At 39.0% G+C, this 27,736-nt stretch overlaps 1 protein-coding gene across 1 annotated transcript in view; it reads left to right on the plus strand.

The window, feature by feature from the left end:
- SH3RF3 (SH3 domain containing ring finger 3) overlaps positions 1-27,736 on the plus strand; it is a 208,058-nt gene that overhangs the window by 166,473 nt on the left and 13,849 nt on the right. Inside the window, exons 5-8 of the mRNA XM_026707376.2 lie at positions 9,952-10,052; positions 13,193-13,363; positions 14,884-15,134; positions 18,173-18,507. Of these exons, the coding sequence (XP_026563161.1) occupies positions 9,952-10,052; positions 13,193-13,363; positions 14,884-15,134; positions 18,173-18,507 (858 nt within the window). The remainder of the gene's footprint in view (positions 1-9,951; positions 10,053-13,192; positions 13,364-14,883; positions 15,135-18,172; positions 18,508-27,736) is intronic.

Raw genomic sequence — 27,736 nt, forward strand, 5'->3', positions numbered from 1 at the left:
ATTTTCCAGCTTCTACCCTGGTGCCTTTACCACAACCTCAAACTGGTTCTCCCTTTGCTTTGGGAGAGAGCTGGGGGAAGGGAAGGGAGGGGAGTTTTGCATTTCTTGTTTTGATCCTTTGCCAGAAATGGAAAAGGGAGTCCAAAAAGTCCTTACTGAGTTGTATGTGCTGGATAATACCATTCCACCAAATGTTGCCTTTGAATTCATGATTTTAAAGTTGTCTTGTCAATTTATTTGCCTCCCATTGCCTTCAGTTACTGTGATAAAATATAGTCTTTCCAATAAATGGTTCCCTGTACAGATAAAAATGCCTTGTTTTCTATCCATCTTCCTAACTTATCCTAAATATCAGGTCCATAGGAAAGTGTCACCATTATTGGTTGAATATTGAGCAACCACTATATTTGAATCTCAGATGTTTTCCTTGTTCCTTATCTCCTGTAGTAAAATTGTAGTAGAATTGAGGTAAAGATGTGATCTGTATTAATAAAAATATGGCCTTGAAAAAAGCGACAAAAAAGAAAATAGTTGGATAATAGGAATTAAGTAGAAGCAACTGATGACATTGGAAAAGGAAATGAAGGGAGGGAAAGAAAATATTAATTAGTGTGTATGTAACAACTGGAAGTAGCAGGAAAATAATAAAAGGCAACAGATATCCTTCCTCTTGCCTTTCTGCTCCAATACCTTCTGGGTCCTTCCATTTGATATTCACAATCCTAAACACATTTACAGCACTGCAGTCTGAGATAACTTTCCATTTAGTTTGTATTTTGATTTTCATTTGTTTCTTTTTTTTTTGGAGACAGATGCATAAATAAATGGCCATATCCCCCTTATATAGTTTAGTTAAAAACTAAATCAGATGTTTAACTCATTTACAAAATAGAATAAGAATTTGTTATTTTACTTTTTCTAGATTCTATGATTTGTTTTCTTTAAATTCATACTTTCCTAAACAAATATGTCAATACGCTGGGAAGCAAAGAATCTGTTAACAGATTACAATGTTCACAGATCAATAAAATGTAATTTTCTGAAGATTATTGGCCCTTAAATCAAAATGCCATCTTGCAAGCATTCTTTAATGGGCTAAACTGTTTTAGTAAGTTTCCTGAAGTAAACAAAGTATAAATTTATATATTATGCTTAGCAAAGCCAAACCCCAAACAACCTAATTTATGCAAAACATCTTTTACAAGAGATTAAGTTTTAACTCTTCCATTGTGATATTTGAAAACAGGCTATGATTAAATAGGCAAGATTTACACAAGTTATAATATATTTGTACAACATTATTTTCAATCAAACATTAGACTATTTTATCATTGTAAAACCTAACCAGAATAGGTATTATACAGATACAATGTGTATTGCCTTGAGTCTCAAGATTAGGTGGAAAGTAAATTTAAATTAATTGCAAATATATCAGGTAGCACTTCCCTCTGGAAATCAAACCAGTTGTCCTGTGTATCCAGATAGCTTTCTTTCTGTCATATAAAATATAATGTTCCATGTGAAAAATAATGATATTTATTATCTATATTAAGCAACTGGGGCATATATTCTATTGGGATATCATCTGCTAATGTAAATTAGATATTATTAATACATAGAGTGTATTACCAGTTTCTTTCTTGATAAAGCTATGGAAGCAGCGGTGGGATTCAAAAAGTTTTACCATCGGTTCGGTGGGCATGGCTTGATGGGTGTGCTTTGTGCGCATACATACACTTTGCACACCTGTGCAAACATGCACTTTGTGCAGGTGCAGAGGCATTCCAACTTACCTCCTGAAAGCCTGCACTCTCCCGGTTGTTTCAGCAGCTGCCGTGCGGCACTCTGCTGTGCTGCGCAAAGCAGCTGCGCTTCAAAAGCAGAGGATAAAGGTGGCTATGGAAGCCCGGGTAAGTGGGTGGGCCCAACAGCAGAGCAGCGGAGAGAACTGCTGCTCATCACTGCTACTAGCTTGGCAGAACCAGGCCGAACCAGTAGAATACCACCTCTGTATGGAAGGCATTGAATAAGATGAAACCAGGCTAAATCTGGCAAAATAGAGTTGCTGTGTGTATAGAAATTAACGTGTTTGCTGATGGCCTCCATATTCATACTGAGTGGATGATCCTTGAAGGTGATTATCGAAAACCTAGAGGATTCTCCTCAACTGTTAACTACTTTAGGGATAGCAGGTGGATCCTATGACCAGGAGATCATTTGTCAGTTTCAGTTAATGTGCCATTGCAATTCCCCTTGAAGAAAGAGGGATTAGCAAAACTGGCTCATGTTCCAGTTGCCTTTAGATTAAATTATAGTAATATGTATATATAGGGCTGGTTTTCTAGTCTATCCAGACAGTGCAATTGATCCCAAAATAAAGAAGCCCATATGCTGGTAAATGAAATCTCTTCAGCATGATTTCAAAATCATGGATGCTGCATTAGTTACAAATACATTTCCCAGTACAATTCAGTCTGTTGGTAATGATTAAAAAAATCTTTATGACTTTAACCTTGATCAAATAAATGGCATATAGGGACTGATTCTGGCCTGAGTATTATTATTTTTTTTGTCTGATTTGAGCAATAGAAATAGCCAATCAGATATTTGTATGACTCAAATGAGTTATTTGTCTGCATTTTACTGTGTTCTGCAATTTAACTGGGGGAAGGGAGAATCCAATATATTTTAGACCCAATATATTTCTTCTTTCCAACCTTTCTCTGTAGAGCGTTACTCTCGGGTATACACCTCCAGTACAGAAGGACAAACTAAAAACTGGCCCTTCTGCACTATTGCCCCTGTACCAGTCCCTGGTGCTACAATTAGCTAAGATCGATCATCTGCGATCATCAAATGCCACATTGGAGGTCCTGATCTCAGAGCGCAGCCCTGCTAATTCATGCAGTAGCCTAATTTCTAAGATCGCTGACCAAAGACAAGGGGATCCGTGAGAAGACAGACCTAATCCCTAAGATCGCTAGCTGATGATCTGAAGTGACGAGTAAAGATTAACCTTCTGCCAAAAGACTTTCATAGTTACCTTCAGCCTAATATATGCCCAAAGACAAGAAGATCCGTGTGAAGACAGATCTGGTTCCCTAAAATCACTAACTGAAGATCTGAAGAAATGAGTAAAAAGTAACCTTCTGCCAAAAGACTTTAATCAATACTTCCAACCTAATATATGCCCTCTTCCTATACCCCCCAGGACCATCGAAACTAAATCTTCTCCTCTTTCTCCCATTATTCTCTTCCTGACCTAATTTTTCCCAGTATAACTCTGTTTAATTGATTAACTGATCTTACTAAATGATTGATTCATTTTTACAATTATTTATCAATAGTGAGTAATATATTATTATAGATTATCATAGACTAGTGGTTATTGATTAGTTTGGTTAACTATTTTGAATATTAGTATGATTAGTATGTTTAGTGCAAATTAATGATTAGGACAATTAATTGACTAATGTTAATTAATTACACTATTGATTAGTGTAATTAATTATTAGGGTGATTATTGATTAGTTAAATTAATTGACTAGTGTGATTAGTATAATAGACTGTTTGGCACAATATTACTTTATTGATTACCACCTTGTTTGATTGAACAATCTAATCAACAAACCATCTCAACAAACCCACCATACCAAGAAAACAATCCAATGTCAAAAACCTCAACCTAAAAAGAAAGAATCCCCTACTAAAAAAACCACAAGACTCTTGCTCTTGCCTTATTTGTAAGGAATCTTTAAAGGAGAATGAAGATTACATCAAATGTTCTCTTTGTAACAACTACGCTCACCATAATTGCTTAGGATTACCCAAGCAATTGGCTCTATTCCAAAAAACATCTACCAATGCTTTTCCAAATTTCTGTCCACCATGCAGACCCAAACTAGAAAAATACATTACCCTGTTTGAAAGAGTCGATACCATTGAAACACGTATAACATCCCTTGACACCATTGTAGCATCCCTGGACACTATACAAACTAGATTGGCAAACCTTGAAAAAAAAGGCAGCACTAAAAAACGAACATCTACAGACCATATCTCTACTCAACAACTGCAACCAAAACCCAATCCACAAAAAACAACAAATCCTACAAATATTGATATCCCCATCCTCATCAAAGAAGCTGTTGAGTGTGAACGGAAGCGACCAAATGCCATCTTATTTGGTCTAGAGGTCAATGACAATGATGAAATCTCTAATGTTCGAAACATCATCAAGCATCAACCATCTCCCCTGAAGAAATACTTGATATTTCCCATGTTGGTCCTGAGCTTAAAAACAAAGACAGCTTGATGATACTACGCCTCTGCAGGATTGTTTGCAAAAACAAAACAAGCAAATGCAAATTCATTTTCTCAATAAATTCACTTGCAAAGAACAACAACAACCATAAGAACCTTCGTTCTCACCCTGATCTAACCTTACAGCAACATGTACAATCCCAGGAACTATGTTCTGAGCTCAAAAGATTACATGAATTAGGTAATACAAATCTATACATTGATTACTGTGCTGACTGTATCAAAAACAAGAGCCTCAACCCACGTCACAATATCCATCACCCAAACATCCAACGTTAGGGATGCACACCCCTTACTTCCTCCAGACCCACTACTTCATATCTTAAATGCAAACTACTTAATGCAAGAAGCCTCGCAAATAAAATGCATGAATTCCTCATCCTTCTAAGCTCAACCACATTTGACATTATATTAGTCTGTAAGACAGGGGTGTCCAACCTTTCACCTTCCCTGGGCCACATTAGAAGATGAAAATTTGGTTTGGGCCGCACATAAAATAAAATAACAGTAACGATACCCAATCATCCCCAAAAACCATAGAAAACATAGTTAACATATTAAATTTATTTGGAAATAAAGTTAGTGAGATGTTTTTATTATTTATTATTTATTATTAATTATTTATTTAAAATTATTTATTTTTATCACCGTTTTTTTATCACAGTTTATTTTCCGGCCAAATTTTGCAGGGGGAGCTCGCCTGCCTCACGCCTACCTCTCCTCCTGCAAATAGCCGGGCTGGATGAGGCAGGACTGGAAGGCAGAAGCAGCAGCAGCGGCGGCGGGGCAGAAGCAGCGGCGGGGAAGGCTTCTGCCCCGCCGCCGCTGCTGCTTCTGCCGCCGCCGCCGCCCTTCTTCCCCCGCCCCGCCGCTGCTTCTGCTGCCGCCGTTTCTGCCCCCGCCACCATCCCCGCCGCCGCCGCTTCTGCCGCCGCCGCCGCTTCTTCCTCCGCCCCGCTGCTGCTTCTGCCGCCGCCATTTCTTGCCCCCGCCACCATCCCCGCCGCCGCCGCTTCTGCCGCCGCCGCCCGCTTCTTCCCCGCCCCGCTGCTGCTTCTGCCACTGCCGTTTCTGCCCTCGCCACCATCCCCCCCCGCCGCTTCTGCCGCCGCCACCGCTTCTTCCCCTGCCCCGCTGCTGCTTCTGCCGCCGCCATTTCTGCCCCCGCCACCATCCCGCCGCCGCTTCTTCCCCGCCCGTGGGGGCGGCGGCGGCAGAGCAGCAGCCAACACCGCCATTTCTGCCCCGCCACCATCCCGCCGCCTTCTTCCCCGCCGTGGGGGCAGCGGCGGCGGGCAGAAGCAGCAGCAGTGGCAGGGCAGAAGCGGCGGGGGTGGCGGCGGGCAGAAGCGGCAGGGCAGAAGCGGCGGCGGGCAACAGCAGCGACGGCGGGGCAGAAGCAGCACAGCAGTGGCAGGGCAAGCGTGGGGTGGCAGCGGGCAGAAGCAGCGGGGTGGCGGCGGGGCAGAAGCAGCAGCAGTGGCAGGGCAGAAGCGGCGGGGGTGACAGCGGGGCAGAAGCGGCGGGGGTGGCGGCGGGGCAGAAGCAGCAGCGGCGGCGGTAACAGCAGGAGGTGGCGTTCTGACGGCGCCCGCCTTTTCTCTTGCTGCTTGGCCTGGCGCTCGCCTCGCCCCGCCTCGCGCCTGCCTCTCTTCCTCCTTCTCGCTGGCTGTGGCACGATGGTTGGGGTGGGCATTGGGCCGCATTACGAGGCGACTTGGGCCGCATGCGGCCCATGGGCCGCGGGTTGTACAAGCCTGCTGTAAGACATGGTTAAATGCATCTTTTCCAGACTCCATTACTACTACAAGAGAATATCAAGTTTTTCGGTCAGATTACGAAATCCGTAGAGGTGATGGAGTTGCTATATTCTATAAAAAGTCTCTAAATCTAAAAAAGATCCAAATTATACAAATTATACGCGCTTTCTACAATTCTTCCTGAGACTATCTTCTGTGAACTGTCCTTAGACATCTCAATCCGCTTCTTATTTTGCTATCGTGCCCCTGACTATGATATAATTCATGCAAACAAGCTAATTTCACTACTGACATGGGCTGCCTCCTGCCCACACCCTCTTATTTTTCTTGGTGACCTCAACTTACCTCTTATAAATTGGACACTAAATGAATGTGCATCTGAACCCATTCATACAACCCTGTACAATGCCGTTACCACACTAGGACTAGAACAACTAGTAATGAACAATACTAGACTTAACAACTGCCTCGATCTCATCTTCTGCAACAGTTCAAATTCAATTTATGGAATACAAATTAATGAACCCTTTTCCAACAGTCACCACAACATGATTGACTTTTGTCTCAACATATGTCCTCACAAAAAATCACCAAAATGACAGGATCCTCAATTATAACTTCAGAAAAGGCAACTATGATCTTATAGACAACAATCTCTCATCTCTTGATTGGCAAATTCTATTCACTGGATGCAATACCACTACAACATATTTTTACTTGAAGTCAAAAGAGTCATCAAACTATATGTACCAACTCCCAAAACCAGAAAAAACAAATTACCCATAACAATAAGGAAGCTCCAATCCAAAAAGTAATCCCTTTGGCGGAAAAACAAATCTGGTCATGTTGCCAACTTTAAAAGCCGACACAAAAATTTATGCCACCAGATAAAGACTGAATGTACCAATTATCACACTAAACAAGAGGAAAACCTTCTACGCACCAATTCCACCCGCGCTTTCTACAATTTTTTAAACAACAAACTAAAAGACTCGGTCCATCCCACCCCTAAAAGAACCAAATGGTAAAGACTGCAAAGGTGACACCATTAAAGCTAACCTCTTTAACACATTCTTTGGCTCAGTATTTGTAAACAGCAATGGATCATGCTCAATATTTCCTAGTCGAACCACAGACAACTACAACGATCTAATACATATCAATTTTACAGAAGACAATGTTGAAAAAGCACTACACAATCTAAAACCATCTTTATCTATTGGACTGGATGGAGTTTGTGCCTACTTCTTTAAAAAGCTATCTACTGCCATAGCTGAACCTGTAAGCATAATCTTTGAAAAATCTTTCAGGACCAGCTGCTTGCCAAAACTATGGTCACAAGCTATGGTCATCCCCATCTTCAAAAAGGGAGACCCCAGCCTAGTTGAAAATTACAGACCAATCCCTTTATGCTGTATCACCTGTAAAGTCATGGAATCAATTATTAACCAATCCATTATCCTTCACTTAGAGACAAACAACCTACTCTCTAACAAACAGTTTGGTTTCAGAAGGAAACTGTCCTGTAACCTGCAACTCTTGTACTGTAAAAACATATGGACTACACAACTTGATCAGGGCAAAGCAATTGACACAATTTACATAGACTTCTGTAAAGCCTTTGATTCAGTGGTACACGACAAACTATTCCTAAAACTAAGGTCTTATGGTATCTCTGGATACCTGCATAACTGGATAGAAGCATTCCTGTCAAACAGGCAACAAATGGTCAAAATTGGGAGCGTCCAATCAAATCCTGTACCTGTCAACAGTGGTGTTCCCCAAGGCAGTGTTCTAGAACCAACTCTCTTCATACTCTATATTAATGACCTCTGTGATTATATTAAGAGCAACTGCGTTCTTTTTGCTGACAATGTAAAGCTATTCAACACCACTGACAATGCTGCTACCCTTCAAAAAGACCTCGACTATGTGTCAGAATGGTCAAACAAATGGCAACTTCAAATCTCAACAAATAAATGCTCTATCTTACTTATTAGCAAAAAAATATCAAAAAATAAAATACAAGCTGAATAGTCAAGACATTAGTGATGACAAAAACTTTGTCAAGGACCTTGGAATACTCATCTCAAATGATCTAAGTGCTAGAGCCCACTGCAACTACATAGCCAAAAAGGCATTAAGAATTGTTAACCTAATCCTGAGTCGCTTTTTCTCCGGTAATATCACTCTACTAACTAGAGCATATAAAACATTTGCTAGACCAATACTTGAATACAGCTCATCAGTCTGGAACCCACATTATATATCTGATATTAATACAATTGAGAAAGTCCAGAAATATTTTACGAGAAGAATCCTCCACTCCTCCTCTCGTAGCAGAATACCTTATACCACCAGACAACCTAGAACTACGCCGCCTTCTGTTCGATTTAAGTATGGTATATCAAATTATGTATTGCAATGTCCTACCTATCAATGAATACTTCAGCTTCAACCAAAACAGTACAAGAGCACTAAATAGATACAAACTAAAGATAAACCACACCAAACTTGATTGCAGGAAATATGACTTCAGCAACAAAGTAGTCTGGAATACTGTTCCTGACTCTGTGGTTTCTTCCCCAAACCCCAAAATCTTCAACATTAGACTGTCTACTATTGACCTCACCCCTTTCCTAAGAGGTCTATAGGGGACGTGCATAAGCACACCAAAACGTGCCTACCATCCCTGTCCTATTGTTTCTTTTCTTTCTTATTCGTATTCATTTCATGTATTTATGACCATGTTTATACTTATACCTGTTATCTAATAATTGTTTGACATAAATAAATAAATAAATAAATAAATAAATAAATAAAGTAAACGACTGATAGATGCTTTGAGATTAAGAGACAGTGAATTGGAAAGAAGCATTAAAATTTGTCACACTTCACAGCTTATGAAATGCATCTTAACTTGGGGATTTGTAAAATCCCACAAGATGACATAAAGAGAAAGAAGGATTTATGAATATATTTCCTATCAGGAGTCTTTATAAGTGAATAAATGAAGCCATCCATTTTTTGCCAAACTTTGGAAACTTTTAAAATCATTGGTAAAATCATTTGGCAAAAAATGGATGGCTTCATTGGTCCAAATTTCATCAATTGAAAGAGAATGAAATGCACAATCTCTTAAAATGCACAGGCAAGGAATAGCCAGGAAAGCTTTTAACATTTCTTTTCTTAAATATATTCTTTTAAAAAGGGCAAACTTTACTCTTTTCCAAACAACTTTTTACTGTTAGAAAGTAGAGAAGGCATAAGTTGTTTTATTTATTTTTTAATAATATGTTTCATCAATAGTAGATCTGGTTTCCCTTTTGACACTGAAATATGAGCTCAGAATAAAGAACATAATAATAAATTGAGTTAGAATGACAATAGTTATTATTTTTAGTGTTTTGTAGTTCACATCTGATTGCTGAAGAGATTTCTGGTTGATTATAAAAAGTAATATACAAAATAACTATTGAAGCAATTGACAATATACAGTAGATATAAAGTATTAATACTGCACAAGAAGTTAATAAGAAAATGAAATTAAAAATGAATAATGGCTCTTATCAAATTAAGCATAGTATAATCTGAGGGATAGAGAGACTAATCTTATGTTAGGCTGGAAAAAAAAACTGATTTTCCTGATTATTTTTTCTTTTTGCAATGTAGCTTTGGCCATTGGTGACTCTTCTGCAAAAAATACATTGTTAGAATGCATAAAGATAAAGAACCTATCTTGAAGAAAATAAAGGATGCTAATAAATGAAATAAATAAATCAACACATTGAAGGTCATATAATAGAGGGGGGGAAATGAGTGTGAAATGGACATTCCTTACATTCTTCTCTACTTCTGTTGATTCTAGGATTCTACTTTAGCTGGATCTGCAACCATGACTGGACCCAGAACCAGTGCAATTGTGGGAGATCAAGGAACACCATCAAAAGTCCAACTACCACTCAATATGTAAGCAGGAGTTTTGCTCTGAAGACCAATGTATAATTTTGGAGTTATTATCTGTAGTTTGAAAAGGTCAGCAGAACCCCTCCTCATGGTTATCACTGGTTTGGATGAACCAGCCTTTTGTCAAAATTGAAAAGTGATGAGTGAAAGGCCAGGTCACTTGTATCCACAGGTTCACACAAATTTTAATTTCCAAATTATTTATTATAGTTCTGTGAATGATTACTTGACAGGTATTGTTCCTATCAAATAGAGAAAATCATAAATAAGTAGTTCTCAACCTTTTCTTTACCACAGACCCACTTTAAATATGTTTTGTGGCCACAGACCACCAAGACTTAAGACTTAAGATTTAAATCATTTCATCCCAGCCAGTCCAGACGGGTCCGTGGACCACAAGTTGAGAACCACTGTCATAAATAGTATTAAACCATTTATGAAACAATATGCTTATACAATTTAGTACCTGAAATTATATTCCATTAGGTAGAGTGATTCATAAAATAAAATTCTCACAGGTATGTATTTAGTGCAGTAAAAGATGTTATAACATTAGCATGGTACATGTAAAATTTTTAGTTTCAGTGAAATACTAAAAATAGAATAATTAAATATTTATTGAAACTAAATGCACAATCAAGGGGGAAAAAACACCAAGCAGAAGCTCAGTTTTCTTTTCATTGGATCCAACACCTTTCCTATCAGCTGGAATATTCTCTAAAAAAAACATTCTGATTAGTTTTGGAGACGATGGGTGTCCTTCACCCTGTATTTGTTTCTTTGTTTATGTTAACTTTATAGTAACCTTATCCATTATATCACCTCAGCATTTGAACTTCCATCCAAAACATCTAAGATGTCTTCACTGCATTTAAAGAGAGAAATAGGATGTATAATTTTTTTTGTGCCACAATGTCCAATATGACTGAAAATGTTTAGTGGCATATAGTGGTGAGGATAACTACACAAGGAACACAGGAAAACTAAAACTAATATTAGAACAAGCAGCAGGTATAAAGTGCATTATAGGTAGTCCTTGTTTATTTAACAACTACATTAGGTTTATTTCATGTAATTAATGACCAACAACTAGGTCATTAAGTAAAGCAGTGACAAAATGAGATTATGACTAGGTCATTAAACAAAACAGTCACAAAATCATATTTTGACAGCTTGTGATCTTATTTCAACTTTCTTTGCTTTGCAAACATACAATGGATTGGTCACTGTGGGTTACTTTTTCATCATTGTAAGCACGAATTCTCACTAAACGAGACAGTCACTAAACAAGCACTACCTATATACATAACACCTACCATGGATACTTAATTATATATGTTTAATTAACTCACTCTATCTTTTTCTATAAATTGTCTAAAATATTCCACTTCACAAATTGTGGAATCTTTTAATATGCGTAAGGAAAAGGAAAATGAGCACTTTTGTGCTCTTAAGCGCTAGAAAACCAGACTTCGCTTCAAAGGTGTACCACAAACTCATAACAAGCCTACAAAGATGACATCAGTCATAGTACCATGGTATCATAGTACCAAGAATTTGAAGGTTTTAAAATCACAGTTGAACCACTCTAGCCTAAAATTAAAGCTGGAATGCAATTCTACCTGGCAACTATTAGTGCTGGATAATGTAGACTGAAACTTAACTCATAATATCCAGACACCCAGCATCACAAAAAGCCCCAAGTTCAATATTGTTCTCTGATGCCAGTCAAAGATAGCTGAGGATTTCACATTTCGTTCCAAGTGGCTAGTACTGATTATACTAAAACCAGAGAACACGCTTGTGCTAATTAACGTAGTTCACTGCACATACACTGCCAAAACATAATGTGACAATAATTCCTCAAGCCTCTTGTGAAAAATATACATTAATTATTTGATCAGGATGCTGCCTACTGGAAGCATTTGATAAATCAAGGCAAAGAGTGCCTCAAGGAATTGTTAAAACATATGAGCAGTCTAATAATTATTGCTGTTTATTTTCTGCTTGTGGTGAGAATGTTTACTGCACACAGGGACAAAATTTAAAAAAGAAAACAACATTTATTTTTCAACTTATATTTTCTAGGAAGCAGAAAAATTAAGGCCTCATGTGTATTGCCTGTATTCAAACTGAATTATATGGTTTAGGTTTTTGTTTTATGTTTTTTGAGCTGCTATGTGGACGATATTCCAGTTTTACACCTTCCATAATTACAAAAAAAAAGACACATGTAATTTAGCAAAGCCAGTATAGTTTTATATATAATATAAGGGATATGCACACAATAGAATATGCAGTATATTTGTTTTGAACTTGAAGGAAACTTTCATGTCCCAGAGTTTCTGCCAAACCATTTTGAATTGGCAGAATTTTGATTGTTCTGGGATTTTGTTGAAAGATTGGTTGATCTGAGTTTAGGCTGAAATAAAAATATGAAAGAATCTTGGCAAGTGATTTTATGGGACAAAGAAGGCAAAGCTGTTACATGTCATCCCTGCTCTTCTCCAAGGCCAGAGATATCCAAGCACTGTGCAACCCGTCAGTCTATCTGTGGCCAGACTTTTAAGTCCTTTTCCTTTAGTGTTTTCCCTCAGCTACAAGTCCCAATCTCCCAGAAAACCCTATCCCATCAAACCACCCATCAGACTATCCCTCTGATATGTATAACAATAGGGACATTTAAAAACTATAGTTTTTTTTTAATAACTTCTGGTAATTTTAGAAATGCTCCTTTCATTTGTCCTTTAATTCAACTGCCTATTTTTAAAGTGCAAAATATCTTACATAGGATTAATTGACTGTTACGTCATTTCTTCACCATGATTTGCTTTTCATTTTGATAATCGGTATCCAGCTAAATTTAGTTACGGCTCAGGCAGCCTATTTTTGAAATTTGTAGACAAATTTCCAATTATTATTCTACTGCTGTCAATGTGTTAATTATCTTGTAGCTGTCTGGATGGAGTTTTCCGTTCTATTTTCCCACATTCTTTTGCTAGTTAATAATTTCTAGTTGCTCCCTACTGAATAAACAAATTTAGAAATAACAGGAATTTTATTTTAAACAAAATATGGCTTACTTGCTATTCACGTCTTCAGCTTTATCCTCTCACTATTTATATATTTATCATTTTTGACAGTTATTTGGCATTATATGCCTACAAACCTCAGAAGACAGATGAACTAGAACTACGTAAGGGCGAAATGTATCGTGTTATCGAGAAGTGTCAGGATGGCTGGTTCAAAGGGACGTCCTTGAGAAATGGCATGTGTGGCGTCTTTCCAGGCAATTATGTCACTCCTGTTTCCAGGTGAGAAGCAGTGTGGGAGGTTTAACAATCTGATATCACCACCTCCCAAAGGAAGGAAATAATGTGTCTTGCCAGAGTTGCACCTCCACTGTTTTTATTTTAATATATTATTTTCAATTCCATAATATTTTTATCCTCACAAATGGGTTATAAGACCAGTTTGTGATGCTGAAGGCCTGATCTCACACTTGTACCTCCACAGTGAAGTACATATTCGTCCTGTCTTTGATCTCAGACTGTGGTCTAGATACAGAGGTTGCTCGTAGCTAGGCAGGGAAAGACTATATATCTAAGCTGCTGCATGTGCTAGAAATAACACAAAAATAAGTAGAAAATCTGTTTGATTCGGTGACCAGCTGAAATGCCCATTTTTTCTGCTTCCTACTTTTGGCATAGTTTATGCTTTCTTTAAAAGAGATCAAATAAAAAATTTTATGCAAGTACTAATGCAGCCTATATTTCTTTTCAACACCAGAAGTGAGAATTTCAGTCCAGCTTTTCTCTCTATAAAAGAGCTAAAGTTGCATATTTTGTATTATATACATATTGCTTCTGTGGCTACTTTCTCATGAGACATAATGTGCTGTTCTACAGGTAGTCCTCAACTTATAACTGGTTGTTTAATAACATTTGTGACAGCTGTGGGTGTTTTACAGCCTGTAAACTATTCCCCAACCATTGCAAATCATCTCCCTGTCTCACTTGGCAACTAGTTTTGATGCTTCACAATGTTTTGGCCAGTTTCTGGCAAAATAAAGAGAACCCTATCTAAATGAATGAATTTGCACTTACAACCACCACTTTTGCTTAATGACCATTGTAAAAAAAGGCATAAAATCACTTGTAATCATGGTATGAGTGTCTCAACTTATGACCATAATAGCTTAGGACTGGATTTCCAATTCTAATTCTCATAAGTCAAAGGATACCTGTATCTAACAGCTTCTTAAAAAGCTTGCCCTTTATTTTATTTGATAAGCACACCAAGAGAAATCTCAAGAGATGCTGTGCCAAATACAGGTGGTAGTCTTTAACTTATGACCACAATTGAGCCCAAAATTTATGTTGCTGAGATATTTGTTAAGTGAGTTTCACCCAATTTTACATCTTTTCTTGCCACATTTGTTAAGCGAATCACTGCAGTTGTTAAGTTAGTCGCACACTTGTTAAAGTGAATCTGGCTTCCCTATGGGCTCTGCTTGTCAGAAGGTTGCAAAAGGGGACCCCATGACCCCAAGATACTGCAACCGTCATAAATGCGAGTCCGCTGACAAGCATCCGAATGTAAATCACATGACCATGAGGATGCTGCAATGGGCATAAGTGTGAAAAATGGTCGTAAGTCCTTTTTTTCCCAATGCCGTTCTAACTTTGAACGGTCATTAAGCAAACTGTTGTAGGTTGAGGACTACCTGTAATGGCACAGGAGAAATCTAATCAGATGAGGAATCATTGGTTTCAATAATGCTGCCTTTGACGTCTTTCACAGAGCTCTTACGTTGGGCTTCCTTTTTCTCCAGGGTTCCTGCAGCAACTAACCAGCCCAGGAATTTGACAGGAGGCTCTCCAACAGCCAAAGGCTCCCCTCGAGATGCTGCCCCAGGAGCTCCAACATCTCTCACCAGTTCTGCTCCTGTTACCAGACCAGCCGTTCCAATCACCACCCCTCCCTCTCAGACCCAGCTGCCAGCAGGCTCCCCACAGATGAATAACTGTTTGAGATACTCTTCTCAGCACCCAGTGACTCAGCCTCGCAGCTCTGTGCAAATGGGTAGGTATAATTGGCAGGCATGAGTGTCCACTGAATCTCTTGTCAGAGAAGAGGAGTCTCCGGAACCTTCTGTCTGTCTTGGGGCTCCTCCACAAATTCCTGGCCCTGTTCAGAACTAAATCAGTAACAGGAATTAGAGATTTTTGTTTGGCTTTTGGTCTGCATTGTTTAATGTGGTATTTATTGCTTGCAAGAACCGCATTTTGGTTTTCTTGCTATCCTGTACAGGTCCTCAACTTACAACAGTTCACTTAGTGACCATTCAATATCACAACGGCACTGAAAAAAGTGACTTGTGACCATTTTTCATACTTATAACCAGCGGTGGAAATAAAAATATTTTACTACTAGTTCTGTAGGTACATGCTTTGCATGCATACACGGGCATGCAGAGTGTCCTAAAATGGACAATTTTAAGCATGACAACTTACCGTCAGCGCTGGTGAGTAAAACAGCTGAGGCGTGGCAATCTGCTCTGCCGCGCCTATCAGCTGAGCTACAAACAAAGGAAATATAGGACAGGAATGGGCGGGGTGGGTGGGCGGGGCGAACTGCTGACTGGCACTACCGGATCACTAGAAGTGGTGCAAACCGGCAGCATACCACCACTGCTTATGACCGTCACAGTATTTCCGGGGTCACGTGATCCTTTTTTGCGACCTTCTGACCAGCGTAGTCAATGGGGGCACCAGATTCACTTAACAACACTGTAACTAATTTAACTAATGCAGTGATTCACTTAATAACTGTGGCAAGAAAGCTTGTTAAACGGGGCAAAATTCACTTAACAAATGTCTTGCTTAGCAACAGAAATCTTGGGCTTAATTGTGGTCGTAAGTAGAGGACTTACCTCTACTCACAGTGGAAGTCCCACTATAGTACTTACAGATGTTACACTAATTCTTTTGGGAAGCAAGAAGCATCCTGTATGTTAAGAAGTAAACTTGATAAGTCTACTTAACAAGTCATGTATTGCTTTAATGTTTTAAAACAGTTTATAAGGTTTAAAATATGTTTATTGTGCAATGCAAAACAAGGGATGCATCCAGGCCAGGCTTGAAATACAATTTCCTTTTTTTAAAAAAATAGAGTGTATACATTCTGTAATGGGCTTTTTCCTCACATGGCATTCTTTGTTCAAAGAAATTTCTGCATGCATATATAATAAGCTTTTTACAATGCTGTTCTTTCGAGCTTTTTTATTATAATTATATATTCCAGCAGCTTTTCAGAATCATTTCAGAAATACTTGCTGATGATCACCAGATTGCTTTCCTAACGTAAAATACTGATTTGTCCTAAACTCATAAAGAAAAAGCACCCTCTGATCAGAAGTGAAAAAAGAGAATGGACTTGGGTTTTTAGGGGACTGTTTCAAATCACAGAATAAGTGGCTTGTTATCCCACATTTTCAAGAAGATTAACTCATTACAAAGGTCTTATTCTGAATGGCTATATACTGCATGATAGGTGCTGCTAGAGATTAAAGAAAGAGAACAACAGCTATTTATTGTATTATATTTATTGTATTGTACATATAGTGTAAATGTTACAGCAACCCCTGATTCTGATTAGCATTTAGCCTGCTATCTTTTTCTGAAACTGCAACTTCCAGACACTTACTAAGAGGAACCTCAGGTAGAACATGTTACAGTACTCTAGGTATCCAAGGTAATAATCCCTGCCAAATTTATCTGGCTCAAGGATAAGCATGTACATTCCTCATCAAAGATATTATTGATGGTAGCCGAGATTCATGGAATGTTCTCAGGCTGCAAATCTGTTCTTTTAGGGACAATGCAACTCTTTCCTAAACAGTCCATTATTTAATACCTGAGATCGCTTTCCTTTTTCCCAATAGCACCTTGACTTGTTTTTATCCATCTTTCATTATCAAACTTACATAATATGTACTGACTGCTACCTAGGAATTGAATGCACATTGATGACAACCCATTCCAAAGTTCCAGATAGCCTCTCTCAGTACCTTGGTGTAAATATTGAACTGTTAGCCCTACCAGGTAAATCAGACCAAAAATCAACTTCATGAGAAGGTTAAGATTACTTTTATTGCAGGAGTCTATAATAACAGAATCCTGCAAGTGTGATTATTCTGAACCTCTTTTCCTTCTTATACCCATGTGGATTAAGGAGATGTTTGAGCCTTTGCTACATATTTTGTTTGTCTCAATGTACTGTTTTTCCCTCGTTCCTGGAGATGGTTCTCACCTGTCCCCATCAAGGTCATCTTCCTTATTCAGTACATGAATAGCATGGGAGATAAAATGAAATGGCCCTATGGAAGAGGGTAAGTACAATCTAGGTGTCAAATCACAGCTTTCCAGTATCACCTTCTGGACCCAGCCTGACAGGAAGATTCAGAACCACTGTAAAATGATACCTACAAAATTCATCTTCCGCAGGGAGTCCAGGAGGATTTATCTCCCCATATATCTTATCCACATCCTTATAGCCTAGACAGCTAAAAACAATTCAAAATAGTAGAACAAATAATTACTGACGTAACACCTGTATAATCTTCTCCAACTCAGAATTCCAAATGAATCTGATTGACCTTCCCCACAAATAATTCAAGTTGTTCACAGTATTTTGGGTTCCTTCATCTGTCAGAATAGATAGTTACAGTAGGAGTGTAAATAAGACAGCTTCCTTGAATTCATATTCAAGTAAGAAATGTTGTATTTTCAGTTAAAATATTCCATATTACTTTTGCTTTAAAGGTATTACACGAAAATGTAGTTCAATATGATCCTGAGTATATTTGCTTGGGCTACATTTATTTCTGAATTGCATGCAGTTTTACATATGGCCAATCAAGATATAAGATGAAAATTGTAAGCTTTTGCACAGTTTCTACTGTTTCTGTATTGTAGATGAGCTATAATCAAAGATTTTCCATCTGAATTTAGTAGTTTGAACTGTTCAAAATCACCTACTATTTACCCATTTCTATTTTGACAGTGTTTCTGAAATTATTTTTCCCCCTTCTTGTTTCCTTACACCCTTTTTATTTTTAGTTGTGCACAATTCTGTGCAGGCCCAAGATCGGCCCACAGCCACGGTCTCACCACTGAGAAGTCAGAATTCTCCGTCTCGCCTCCCAGCAACTGTGATCCGATCACACTCGGTGGTTTCTCCACAACATATCCACCACTCTCCTGTGCATGTCATCCCTGGAGCACAGTGTGCCAGACCTATTATTCCTCTCACTTCAGCAGCAGCAGCAATTACTCCTCCCAATGTCACTGCAGTCAATCTGAACGGAGAAGCTGGAAATGGGCCCATCAGTAGCTTGGTGACTTGTAGCCCAACCAACACAGCTTGCAAAACAGAAGAAAGGAAAAATGAAAAGGTAAATGATCACTTTGCAACATGGAAGAGTAGATAAGTTATGCTGTGCCTTAAAAGAATTAATTAATTGAATTAATTTGCTTACTAGATATGTAATAAATTTTCTCTTTCTGTCACAATCATCATTGCATTTTGATGTCAATTTCTGAAGGAAATTTGTAGACTGCATCAAAGGTTTTCAAAGGGATATATATGTGTATGTATGTATGTGTGTGTGTATGTATATATATATATATATATATATATATATATATATATATATATATATATATATATTATATATATATGGCATTCAGCTTTGTTGAGTATTTTCCGTCATTGTAGTTGTGCTTTTAAAGTTGTAGCAAGCGTTTCAGCAGAATCTCATCTGCCATCATTCAGGCTTCTGATGGCAGATGAGATTCTGCCGAAACGTTGCTACAACTTTAAAAGCACAACTACAATGACGTGGGAAAATACCCAAACAAAGCTGAATGCCATACATGTAAGTACCCGCGAAAACTTAAGAATATCTATCTATCTATCTATCTATCTATCTATCTATCTATCTATCTATCTATCTATCTATCTCCTTGGGTTATTCACTCCTGATTAATTTACTGTGCATACATTTTTTAAAGTTTAGCTTTGGAGTTGAGTGAATACCTATATATTAAGAAATTCATTATCCTATCCATCTCTTGTACCTCTTTGATTGATATATACTTTGTTTAAGTGCTGCAAATTTGATAGCACATGTATACAAAATAAGTATCAAATAGTCTTTTGCCATATATCCATGTTCAGCCAAAATGGATTAATTAGACTGAAGATGTTAAGTGAAATGTAGCCTTGGGGTCTTAGAGTCAGAGGCATATTAAAACATTGACACGTGAATGTTTGGGGCTATTTTAATAGTATTGTAAACTTCTCTGGTTCTGTGATGACTCGTAATCTCTCAAAATAACCCAAAACCCAAAACATACATTAAAGTCCGGCAAGGCCTTCAACTTAACTTCACTGTTTTATTAGACACAGTTTAAAGTCACAAAAGTAAATAATGAGGCAAACAGAAAACCAAAACAAACCGCATTGACGAGAGTTCCAAAGCAAGCCAAGATAACTAATCATAAGCTCCAGGAAAATAACCGAGGAGAGTCCATGGGAAGAACGCCAGCAAAGATAAACCTCTTTCAAAGTAAATACTAAACTTTGACTCCAGCAATTCTGACTGCGTAGTTACAAACTTATATACATAGCTCCCAGCTGCAAGCCACAAGGAGGATCATGGTAATCTCCTCCTGAGTAGACCTCGCTTTTCCCTGATCCACTCCTCCCTGCGTGACCTAGGATGGATAGGGGATGGGCCTGGATCCTCCTCTGATTGCTCAGCCGGCCTCTGCTCTTCCCCAGCCTCCTCCACCACCTCTGGAGCCACACTCCCACTCCCTGTTGGTTGTTCCTCCTCTTCCTCAGAGTCAGTCTCCACCAGGGGCATGACAGGTTCTTTCAGAAAATTGCACTTGCACACTTCGATAAAACAGGACAGAACAAGGTCAAATGCAATGTTGAATATGTGATTGATTCTCTGGAGATGCAGCATATGGGGTTCACTTCCAGAACAGTCTTTCAGTGTCAGTGCAGTAACATATTAATGAACGTTAGTACTAAGCTGATCTAAACATGCAAAGCTCAGTAGATCCTAAACAAAGAAAGTACTGCATTTCGTTTTCATATAGAGCAGGGGTGTCCAACCTTTCACCTTCCCTGGGCCACATTAGAAGATGAAAATTTGGTTTGGGCCGCACATAAAATAAAATAACAGTAACGATACCCAATCATACCCCAAAAACCATAGAAAACATAGTTAACATATTAAATTTATTTGGAAATAAAGTTAGTGAGATGTTTTTATTATTTATTATTAATTATTTATTTAAAATTATTTATTTTTTATCACCGTTTTTTATCACAGTTTATTTTCCGGCCAAATTTTGCGGGGGAGCTCGCCTGCCTCACGCCTACCTCTCCTCCTGCAAATAGCCGGGCTGGATGAGGCAGGACTGGAAGGCAGAAGCAGCAGCGTGGCGGCGGGGCAGAAGCAGCGGCGTGGGAAGGCTTCTGCCCCACCGCCGCTGCTGCTTCTGCCGCCGCCGCCGCTTCTTCCCCGCCCCGCTGCTGCTTCTGCCGCCGCCGTTTCTGCCCCCGCCACCATCCCCCGCCGCTTCTGCCGCCGCCGCCGCTTCTTCCCCCGCCCCGCTGCTGCTTCTGCCGCCGCCGTTTCTGCCCCCGCCACCATCCCCGCCGCCGCCGCTTCTGCCGCCGCCGCCGCTTCTTCCCCCGCCCCGCTGCTGCTTCTGCCGCCGCCGTTTCTTCCCCGCCACCATCCCCCGCCGCCGCTGCTTCTGCCGCTGCTTCTTCCCCCCCGCTGCTGCTTCTGCCGCCACGTTTCTGCCCCGCCACCATCCCCCGCCGCCGCCGCTTCTTCCCCACCGTGGGGGCAGCGGCGGCGGGGCAGAAGCAGCAGCAGTGGCAGGGCAGAAGCGGCAGGGATGGCGGCGGGGCAGAAGCGGGGGGTGGCGGCGGGGAAGAAGAGGAGCAGTGGCAGGGCAGAAGCGGCGGGGGTGGCGGCGGGCAGAAGCGGCGGGGGTGGCGGTGGGGCAGAAGAGGGAGGGTGGCGGCAGGGCAGAAGCGGTGGCGGGGCAGCAGCGGCGGCGGGGCAGAAGCAGCAGCGGCGGCGGTAACAGCAGGAGGTGGCGTTCTGACGGAGCCTGCCTTTTCTCTTGCTGCTTGGCCTGGCGCTCGCCTCGCCCCGCCTCGCGCCTGCCTCTCTTCCTCCTTCTCGCTGGCTGTGGCACGATGGTTGGGGTGGGCATTGGGCCGCATTACGAGGCAACTTGGGCCGCATGCGGCCCATGGGCCGCGGGTTGGACAAGCCTGGTGTAGAAGCATTCCTTCTTAATAGTCATAAGTTTTGTTGCTAGAGGTAAAGGTTTCCCTGTCCAGTTGTGTCTGACTCCAGGAATGGAGATGCATCAGGTGTGGTGCTCATCTCTGTTTCTTGGCCCAGGAAGCCAGCGTTGTCCAAAGACATTTCCCATAGTCATGTATCCACCAGCGCTATATGCCAAAGGCATATGGAACGCTATTACTTTCCCACCAAAGTGGTAGCTATTAATCTACTCGCATTTGCATGCTTTCAAACTGCTAGAAGGACTGGAGAATTTTTGTTTCGTTTTGTTGCTAAAGATTATGAATTCCTGGATGGATCTTTTGTTCCCTCTTCTTCTATTTTTGGGGCCATTTAAAAAATTACAAATTACCAGTTTAAAGCATAGGAATCTTTTAAGTTCCAGATAGATAAAGAGCCATATATTTTATGGTTCTCTTATCTTTTAATGATCAGGTTAAAGAATGGATTTTTTTGTCCTTATTCAGAAAAAAATCCTAAACAACCAATTCAATTAATGTTTTGTTCAATGAGTGGACTTTCTTTCCTAGCTACAATACAGTTTTAGCTACAATTTTTAGTCCAGCATAGTTATACATTTTAATTTATGATGATTAAACTAATACAGATTTTTATTTTCCCCTGTACTGTTTCAGAACATATTCCAAAATTCAGGTTTCATTATTAGTGACAAATCCCTGTAGTAAATTTGCTTCAGTATATTGTCAGCCTCAGATTTTTGGAATAAAAAACATTCATTTCTAAAGCCTTCAAATTCCAAACCCCCTCTTCAGAAGTTAAAACCATTTCAAGTTGAAACAATAGGATAACTGTGGATGTGGATAATTTAGTATTAAAACGTGAAGCACAGAGGACAAAAAACCTGCATTGTTTTTATAATTTTTTTGTAAAAAAGATTTTATAATATATACATATTTATTTTGCTTTATTACCATAAACCAATCTGCAGCAGTGTATTATGTCTTAAAATCACAGAATATAATTTCCTCTTTAACAGTAGTATTTCTGTTAATTACCAATATGTTATGATTGGATAACAATTTATTTTTCCTCTGACAGTTAGCTATTGTTTTCATGTCAGGTGTAACTACTGACTTGAACAAAACGATAGTGTTCCAGGAGCTTAATCCGATAAAGCAAATCACACTGGAAATGTTTAAACATCTACTTATTCTTTCTGAGGAGGGAAAAAACCTTCACTTCTGATAAGAATTCTGATTAAACTTTCCCAAAGCATATGGCACTGTGGCTGCTAAAGAGATGAATACATTGTTGGTTCTTGGAACAGTTTATGAATCCATCATCAGTGACAGAGCATCTTTATAATTTTCTGATGCCTAAAATATACCCAAATTAGTTGAAAGCCAGCTATTTGAAAATACCATTTGTTCCTCTAAGCCAGTAGTAAAATCTGTTCAAAATGTTTAATGTAGGGTAGAATTACCATATGGGCTTAAGGAATTATTGATTCATGCATAATTTCATTCCTGTACACTATGCTTAAAATAGTGTAGTGATTTTTCTTTTTTACCAGTTAGTAAATACCATCAGTTCTTCTCTGGTGTGACCTACAAATTTACTTATGTATTCATCTTTCAAATGATATCTTAACGCTGGGCAGCTAACTAAACATAAAAGTAAAAATCTCAGTTAAAAAAAAAACAATAAAAGATGTCAAGTAAAAATAATCAACTCTTCACCAAAATTTTCAAGGAAGGCAAACAGGACCCACTCATCCTCCTGGCCATAAAGCCTCAGGCAGGAGCTGGACCTTCTGGAATCCTGGTGGATGGGAAGCTTCCCAAGGGCCAGGTACCACCAGAGAGAAGTCCAGGGGTGAGATTCAAATTTTTAACAACTGGTTCTTTTGCCGTGGCTTGGTGGCCGTGCGTGGGTGGACATGGCTTGGTGGTCATGTTATTGACTAGGCATGGCCAACTCAATATCACTCACATCGAGGCACGCATCTCCTCACCTGGCCTCTCATGACTGTGGGGATGCTGCAACAGTCATAAGTGTGAAAAATGGTCATAAGTCACTTTTTTCAGTGCCATTGTAAGTTTGAATGGTCACTCCACACAAGCAAAGTACTAGTAAAGGAAGGGAAAAAACCTCCAGAGAAGTTCCAAAGACAGGAAGTCTAGTCCTGCCAAGAATGTAATAAGGGTTAACGGAGAGGCAGTTTCTATAAGCAACACCAGAATGTTTTCTTCCTGCCTTCCTTACAGGATTAGGCCAGTAATTTCTTCTAACAACTGGTTCTCCAAACTGCTTAGAATGTTAACAACTGGTTTTAGCAAATAGGTGTGAACTGGTAGTATCCCACCCCTGGAGAAGCCCCATATATAGCCATAGAGGTGTTCAGCAGCTACAGTTTAATCCAGCCTGGCCTTAGAAATTATTCAGAGACACAGGTATATACTGCCTGCTCAGATCTACCAGAGGAAAAATAGGCTAGAAGTTTAATACAATAATTAAAATAATTAAATTAGCCATAGCTATTGAGCAGCTGCTATCCATCAGATGAAAGCATGCCGTTTTCACACAATAATACATTTATTTATTTATTTATTTTACATTTTTATTTATAGCAACACTCCCATCAAATTGGATCACAGCGGATAATGTCACCCCAACGATGACATAGCAAACGTTATGGAAACAATTAAATTAAAATAATAAATAGTGCAGTAATAAAAATACAAAGAAACATAAAGGCAAAAAAAATAACACTTCCACAAAAAGACAAATAACAGAATAAAAATAACAGAACTGTATGGGAAAAGCTAAAGTTTTTGTTTATTATTATTTATTTAAATTGCCATAGAAAGGACAATCTAAGTAGATTGGGTGAGGCAATTTCATAATAGTGGGTTGCTACTGACCAGGTCCTAGTAGTTACAAGAGAAGCTTCTTTTTTGGAATGACACACATAGCATAGCAGAACTTTATCCAATGAACACAATTCCACAGATTCCCAAAATAGCATGGCTTGAGCCTTCAAGCTGAATGAAATCCCCTCCCCCCTCAATTCTAGTTCCTCCAGCTTGTCTCGATTCACTTTCACTTTACTTGATCCACTCTAAGTAGCCAATGACGGAGTCCTGCACAACTGCAGATGATAGAAAGAAAAAATAGATTTGAATGCCATCTATGAAGAAAAGTCACCCACTCTAGAAAATGACAATGTTCCTTATTAGAATCTATCCTTGAAGTAGGAGCAGAACTGTAACAAAACCATGTGTCAAACAACTAATCGATCAGTAAGTTCAGTCCTCCTGAATATTTCTATAGATGTATATATGAACAAAGGAATCGTGTAATGCTTATCAGACTAGCTTAAGTGAAAGGTTAGTCAGGCACTCATAATTCAGACTTCTTTGGTCTATAGAAAGAACAACACATAAATATGCGCAAAATTTATTTTGATGGCCAAAGGCATAGGCCATCTTGTGTTAGTGATTATTAAGTTTTCCCTTCCAAAGCACTACTGGCAAGACATTGAGTCTGTCTAATGAAAGTGTTCTTCTGCATAGTTCAGAAAGAATATTATAAAAATAATTAGGCAAAGAAAAAAATCTACCAGAGAGGTTATTATGGTGGTAATGTGGGACTTTGGTCTTATCTCCTTGCAAACCCAGGGCCCTCTTTTTAAGCTCTAGTATGATTCTCTTACACTTAGTAGTACTTAATGGAGCTACATCTACATATACATTGAGGACTTAATAGTCCTCAATAGAACTACACCTACATGGAGGGAAAAATGCTGTGGGGTATCCCAAAGTTCTTTCTTTGGCCCACATCTTCATAAATGATTTAGATGAACTTAACAAATTTGTAGATGACACCCAGCTGAGGGGAATAGCCAACACTTTAGAATAGAGACTCAGGAGCAGAAGGACCTTGATAGACTTGAACACTGGGCCTTATCCAACAAAATGCAATTTGATGGTGAGAAAGGTAAGGTTTTAGACTTAGGCAAGAAAAACCAGATGCACAAGGACAGAATAGGTGGTACCAGGCTCAACAACCACAACTGTGAGAGGAGTGTCTCTACATCCTATTGGACAACTATTTAAGTATGAGCCAGCAGTGAGCTGCAACTGCCACAAAAGCCAGTGCAGTCCTAGTCTGCATCAACAGAGGGATAGTATCAAGAGCAAACTATTAGAATACTTTATATCTACTGGTAAGACTGTATTTTGAATACTGCATCTAGTTTTGATCACTATGACAAAAGATGTTGAGACTCTAGAAGGTGTACACAGAAGAGAAACAAAGATGATTAGGGGATTGGAGGCTAAAACATATAATGAATGGTTGCAGGACTGGGTATGTCTACTCTAATGAAGAGAAGGATTAGGGGTGTCTTGATCGCTGTCTTCCAATATTTGAGGGCTGTCACTGAGAAGAGGGGGTTGACCTATTCTCCAAAGGAGTCTGTGACAGCTCACCATGGCCAACTCAGCATAGGACAATTCACCGTGGCCAACTTGTCATGAGACAACTCACTGTGGGGCAAGTGTTATATTAATATCAAAGAAATAGTAGAATAGAATCATTGAAGAAAGAATGCCAAAGGAGGGGCAAAATGATATGTCAATGACAAAAATTAAAATATTTTTTAACTATTTTAAATAATTAAATTGAATTGTTGAATTTTCCCGCGAGATGCCCTGTGGCAAGTTGGCCATGGCAAATTGTCCCGCAGCAAGTTGGCAGTGGTGAATTGGCTGTGGCAAATTGACCATGGTGATTTGATTGTGGTGAGTTGGCCATGGCGATTGTCCCATTCCATCTCCAAAGCACCTGAGGGCAGGACAAGAAATAATGGTTGGAAGCTTATCAAAAGAGATCCAACCTAGAACTGAGGAGAAATTTCTTAACAGTGAGAACAATTAATAAGTTGTGGGTGCTCCATCACTGGAGGTTTTTAAGAAGACAGCCATTTGTCCAGAATGGTGGAGGGTCTCCTACTTGAACAAAAGGTTGGACTAGAAGACCTCCAAGATCCCTTCCAACTCTGTTAATATCTTGGACCTAACATCATAAAAAAATAAATTCCTTTTGTTCACAAATTGCATCTTGGACTATTGTTCAGAAAGAATTGTTGGTTTTTAAAGCAAATTTGAGTATTTTGGATGTTTAACATTAAATTAGTTCAATCTGGAATTTCATTTCAGTTTAGTATATTGACTATAGTTCTTGTATTTTTTTAGTCTTAGTACATTTAAGAATATGCATTTTAGATCCAGATTTAGTAAACTAAGAAAAGCAAAATAGCATGCAGCTGCAGCCATAGATTCCCCTCATTTCTAGTTGATTCTTAACTATAGAAATGTAGCACTGCCAAATTTTGTTCTGCAATGATAAAAGCATGATTTAACTGCTAAAGTTCAATTTCCTTTTAATATACAGATGGGGTTTTGTTCAGTGCATGTGGCCCACAGCTTTCCCTGTGCCAAAAGGCTGATCTGGCTGGTTCAGCAATAGTCACATGATTCGTTAGAAATTTGACATATCTGGAAAGTTCTCATTTTTATTGTTTAAGTAGTTGCTGTAGTTGCTCCCCATGGAACATTAGGTAAAAGAACATTTGTAGGTCTTTTTCTTTTGCTAAACAGAGCAAAAAATTTTGCTAATTTGTTAAGATTCCTGAAAGGTTGTGTTCAAACAAAAATGAAGAATTGGATATTATATAAAGCTAAACTATTTTAATCCTATAATATAAATTGTGCAGTGTATCATTCTCTAGCTCTTTTCCATAACCATTTTTTTCTCAGAAATAGGTTACAGAATCAAAGTTCAGCACAGAACCAGGCATATTTTACTCTGAGAACACCCATGGTGGGAACTCCCAGTGTGATCTGCTTGTCTTCAAGTTATATTTTGCATACTGATTTGGCAGCAAAAGAATATTTGCAAGGAGCATAACATTGGTGTGTTTTTTAAACATAAGTTTTAATACGTTTCATTTGGTGCATCAGAATGTATAAAATAAGACTATAATTCTATTGTAAATAACTAAAAAGTATCTTGGATGCCTTCAAAAATCTAAGAATCTTGAGAAATTACAGTGAGTCTAGAAGATTGTTCCCATCCTTCAGCTATATAATTTTAGAAGCCCCATAGTTTTAACTCCAGGAAGAAATCATACTGCTCTGTTGAATACATAAAAAGGAAAATGGGTTGGCATAGCTGTAAGCTTTATTTCTATTATACAGTATGCTCTTTTAGGAAAGGTAACTAGTGGTGTTTTTTACTAAGTATAAGTGATGAC

Source organism: Pseudonaja textilis, chromosome 8, assembly GCF_049901715.1.
Source record: "Pseudonaja textilis isolate UNSWEBS1 chromosome 8, rPseTex1.2, whole genome shotgun sequence".
In the NCBI taxonomy this organism is placed as follows: domain Eukaryota; kingdom Metazoa; phylum Chordata; class Lepidosauria; order Squamata; family Elapidae; genus Pseudonaja; species Pseudonaja textilis.